General features: G+C 54.5%; 1 protein-coding gene across 1 annotated transcript in view; it reads right to left on the bottom strand.

Moving 5' to 3' along the window:
- The window catches only part of METTL22 (methyltransferase like 22), a 26,931-nt gene that overhangs the window by 12,588 nt on the left and 9,625 nt on the right, over positions 1 to 4,718 (bottom strand). The window contains exon 2 of the mRNA XM_023529660.1: positions 4,280 to 4,715. Within this exon, the coding sequence (XP_023385428.1) occupies positions 4,280 to 4,715 (436 nt within the window). The remainder of the gene's footprint in view (positions 1 to 4,279; positions 4,716 to 4,718) is intronic.

Here is a 4,718-nt window from a genome sequence, read left to right as displayed (position 1 = left end):
TCACGGGACTGGCACGCACCCAACCACAAGCTCACGACAAAACGGGAAAAGGGACCGAGGGACGGAGCGAGGGGTGAGAAGAGCAAGGGCGGAAGCAGTGCGGTGAGGCGGCCGCACTGCTCTCCACGAGGGCCTGCCCCAGGCGGCGAGGTGGCAGCCCGCGTGTCCCTTCTTTGTTGGTCCCCTCGAGCACTCAAGGCATGAGCATCTCACTGTGCCAAGATGGGTGTTTAAGGGTGAACGCTATTCGTACAGCTGGGGTCCGGAACATAAGCCGACCGCTCTGTCTGGTGCTCAGCTGAAGCAGCAGCTGTTTGTCCCCAGGCTGGGTGAGGAAATGGCTCAGTGCCGTCCTCCCGGGGACCTGGGCCACTGCTCTGAGGGGTTCTCCAGGATAGATGTGACCAGATTTCTGCCCTTGATGCAGACTTAGAATCTGATCCCCGAATAAAGGGGGACTAATTATTGCCACCAGCTTCTTGGCCGGACTTGATATTGTGGTCTGGAAGAAGGCACTTTTCATAAATGTTTTCGGAAGGACTTCAGATTGCTGAAGCCCAACACGTGTCCACTTAGTCTGAAACTAGAACAAAGTACGTCCACTGACCGCCAAGTGTGCCCTCACTGAACATTTACCGGATGGCCGCCTCCCTTGAGCCAGGCCTGGGGCTGGGGGCACTGAGATTTTACGTGATCCTCACGACAGCCTGTGAAGCAGTGACTGTCACCCCATTTTACAGATGAGGACACTGAGACGGAGGCTTGGCATCACATTTGTCAAAGTTACGAGGAAAGTGGACGTTCTCTGAGCCAGGTGCTGTGCTAAAGGCTGTGCAAACGGCACCTCATTTATCCTCAAAACTACTGGACTTAACAAGTTAGCTTAAAAGTGAGGAAGACGTGTCTGGGGAACTGGGGCAGGCCGCCCGAGGTCACAGAGCTGGCACACGGCAGACGTAAGCATCCAGGTCAGGTCATCTGCTGTTGGCCTGCCTCTCTCCTAAGTGGGGAGAAACGTTCCCCTTAAAGTGGGGAAGGCCCCGAACAGGTGCCCAGGGACCCAGTTTTGCAAGCACAGGCAGAGGCTCCCTGAGTGAAGGGTGCAGGGACGTACCTGGCAGACTGAAGACTCCTGGGTTTGTGTTTGTGTGTGTGTACGGTGAAAAAAACGGGGTTCTCATTTCTACAGCCCTACTCCGTACCCTGGGTGTCAGCTGCCATGCCCCACGCCCCACCCTTCCCAGACTCTGCAGGCCCTGTGAGTGGCTGGTGTCTCCCCTCACGTGGGCCTCCCACCTTCCACCTTTTCCCTGTAGTCTGCCTGGTTGAGCCTTCCCGGCGCCCTCTGCTCCCTGACCCCAGACACCCCCACCAACAGGATCTTGGTCAAACTTGGTCATTCTCTCCAAGGGGTTTTGTGGCCACAAGCTTTGCCCCACCAGCTGTATTCAAAGGGTGATTGGCTTCCCCTGAGAGAACATGGACCGAGCTCAGACAAACCTGCGTGGGAACCAACTTTTGTCACGTTCCAGCTGCGTGACCTGAGTCAACTCCTCACAGCTAGAGCCACAGTTTGTGTTTTTACAAAACGCAGAAATAACGTCATCACCTCATTCGTGGGCCTCCCTAACTGGAGTGAGGCTCGGGGTGGGGGAGGGATGCTCCTGCCCCAGTGGAAAGTCACCGTTTATATTGAAGCAATTCCAGTGGCATCGTAAGAACATGAAAGCCTGGCCTGAGAAGCACACCCATGAGAAACTCCGGGGTTAGCAAATGGGGTGAGACAAATTGTTTTAGACTCTGATCTGTATCCTGCCCGGATCAGGGCAGAGTCTCTAGACCTGCAGGAAACTAGACTCTTCCCCAGCCAGTCTTCTTCTCCTCACTCAGGTCAGTTCCCAGGAATTAAAGCTATCGGCAGCTTACGTTTATTCAACAGTTACTTGTGCCAGGCGCTGTGCTAAAAGCTTTACATGAGCCATCTCTCTTAGATCCTCACAACCAGAGGTTATGCTCATTGTACAGACAAGGGGACTGAGGTCTGAGAGGTTGAGGGACTTGCTCAATTCACGGGGCCAGTGGAAAAGGCACGGGGCTCAGAATCCGACACCCTGAGTTCCAGCCCTGCCTCTTCCGAATTCTTGGGTCTCAGTTCCTTTATCTATAAAATGAGGAAAGTGATCATAATTTACTTTGAACCTTGGGTCTGTGGCTTCCTAGCAGGCCCATGGCTAAACTTTTTAGGTTTGGATAATCCCCTGAAAAAGTGTGGAAAAGTACATTCTCCTTCCCCAGTGATTTATTTATTTTTTAAATCAGTTTCTAAAATGGGCCCATAACCTGAGAAAAACAGTTTGGCTTACGGATCAGAGGAAAAGGGTGGTCAGGAGAGTGACACCTGCTTAGCGCCTACGGGTGTGCGCATGTCTCCCATTCGGGTAATTTACCATCCTGCAAGCTAAGAACAAAGTCCTGTAGGAGAGGGCTGGTTTGCAGGCGCCCCACCTGCCCATTCTCGTCTCATGAGTCAGGCTCCGTAGCAGGCATTTTCTGGGCATCATTTATTAAGTTATCACCAAGACCCAGGGAGGACAGTAACCCTGACCCCATTTCACAGGTGCAGAAACTGAGGCCCTGGGTGGGCAAGACACTTGTCCAAGGTCTCCTGCTTGTGAGGGGCAGAGGTCAGTTCAAAACCCAGCTGTGGAATACCAGAGCCCAAGACCCCACTCCATGTCACATTTTACAGACCGAAGAGCTACAGCTGCAGAAAGAATAATCGGGAGTTACGGCCTAAGGTCAAGCACGTGATTACCTTTCTGCTGTCCTCCCTCAGGCCAGGGAGGGACTGACTGACCGGTGAAAAGGAAGGTGAACTTCCAGGCATCATGCATGAGACGTGGGAATGGGCAGGTGGGGCGCCCGCAAACCACCCCTCTCCTACGGGACTTTGTTCTTAGCTTGCAGGATGGTAAATTACCCGAATGGGAGACACGCGCACACCGGAGGCCAAACACGTGCTGTGGAATAACCAAGCCTGCTGCTCCCCTCCTCAGGGAGGCTGAGTAACGAGGGCTGAGAGCGAAACGAGCCATCACTGAGCCCTGCGAACAGAACTGCGCCATGTTCTGACCATGCACCGTGGATAAGATGGGCTGTGGCATCAGACAGACCTGAGTGTGAATCGTGGTTCTCCCACTGACTAGCTGTGTGACCTTGGGCAAGTTCCTCAATGTCTCTGAACCTCAGTTTCCTCCTCTGTGAAACGGGAATACTCATCCTTGGAAAGGCCATGAGGGCCAGAGGTTAATCCACAGAACACATGGAGTACGGTTCTGGCGTGACCTCCACGTCGCCCCACTGGAATGGTCTAGAACACAGCCTGCCTGCACTGGCAGGCACTCAGTAACTGCTCAGCTAACAGATGGGTGGCTGGATATCAGAGCTGCTGTTCTGTCTGTCTGCTTCTGAGTGTCCCAAATGACCCCCCAACCCAGGCCAGTGCCCAGGTTTACTTGGGACCTCAGGCACATTAGGGACCCTGGATCTCAATGAACAGACTTACACCAGAGCTCTCCTCCCCCAGACGAGCACTGCTAGGGGTGGCAAACGTCCTGGCTATGGAGACGAATCGCATGGACTCGGAACTGTCCTTACTAACAAGCTGCATGGCTCTGGGCCTGTCACTTTCTCATCTGTCCCACCGCCCTAGAGGGGGCTGTGAAGACTACATGAGGTGATAAAGGTAAGCTATCGGAACACAACTGGTGTTTCTGCAGCACTGGCTCACTTCCTGCCTTAGATCCTTACCACCCTGGCATTTCTAGGGATTTGAAATCCTGGCATCGCAAACCCTACGCCTGCGGGGGTGGACACTCCTGACCCTGCCCAGTGAAGCCTCTGTCCATTCCACTTCTGCTGCTTCATCTCCTCCCCTCTTCTACTTGGCTCCCAGCCCCCAGGTCCTGCTCCACTTGATTGGCCCACAAGACTCTTCCAGATTCACTCTGGCTCCAGAATCTCTCATGGTTTCCTGCTGCCAGTCAGGGTGGCTGAGTGTTCCACACCCCCTGCCCCTGACACACCTCCCCAGCAGGCTGAGCTGGGTCAGAACATCGATGTGGGAGGCAGTAGCAGCAAGGCTTCCTGGAGGAGGTGATGGCTAATGGCTACGACACCCTGGCTTGGGCCTGAACACAGAGCCAATGCTCAAACACACTATTCCCTGATCAACACTGTGGTGCTGCCTTGGTGGCAGGTGAGCAAAGCCTTTATTTACCTATTCTGATGATATCGTGGGTGCTGTTCTCTTGTGCTTTGTCTCCCAGGACGTCATCTTCTTCCTGCGTTAGAATCATGGGGTGTACCTTGTCTCTCGGGGGCACTGTGGGGTCGGGGTCAGAGGCAGCCCGTGGTCTTCTCACGACGTCCAAATCCCCATCCTCGTCCAGCTGAGCTCCCGCCCCCTCCTGGCCGGCGGTGTCAGCGCAGGCCTGGAGGGAAAAACCCTCACTGCTGCGGCCTCTCCCTCTCCAGCCTCTCCGGGGAGGAGACCGGGTGCAGACTGCCCCAGCAGGAGTCTCCTCTGTGGGAACAGCTCTGTGATCACCACCCTTAGCCCCTGAGACTGTCCGAGAGTCTTGGCTCCACACAAACTTGAACTGGGACAGGAAAACTGAAAGGCAAGACGAAACATAAAAGGACACTATTTCTAGCTG

Source organism: Pteropus vampyrus, unplaced genomic scaffold (assembly GCF_000151845.1).
Source record: "Pteropus vampyrus isolate Shadow unplaced genomic scaffold, Pvam_2.0 Scaffold40, whole genome shotgun sequence".
Taxonomy (NCBI): Eukaryota; Metazoa; Chordata; class Mammalia; order Chiroptera; family Pteropodidae; genus Pteropus; species Pteropus vampyrus.
The sequence above is the reverse complement of the archived record's forward strand: the minus strand, read 5'-3'. Positions and strand labels throughout refer to the sequence as shown.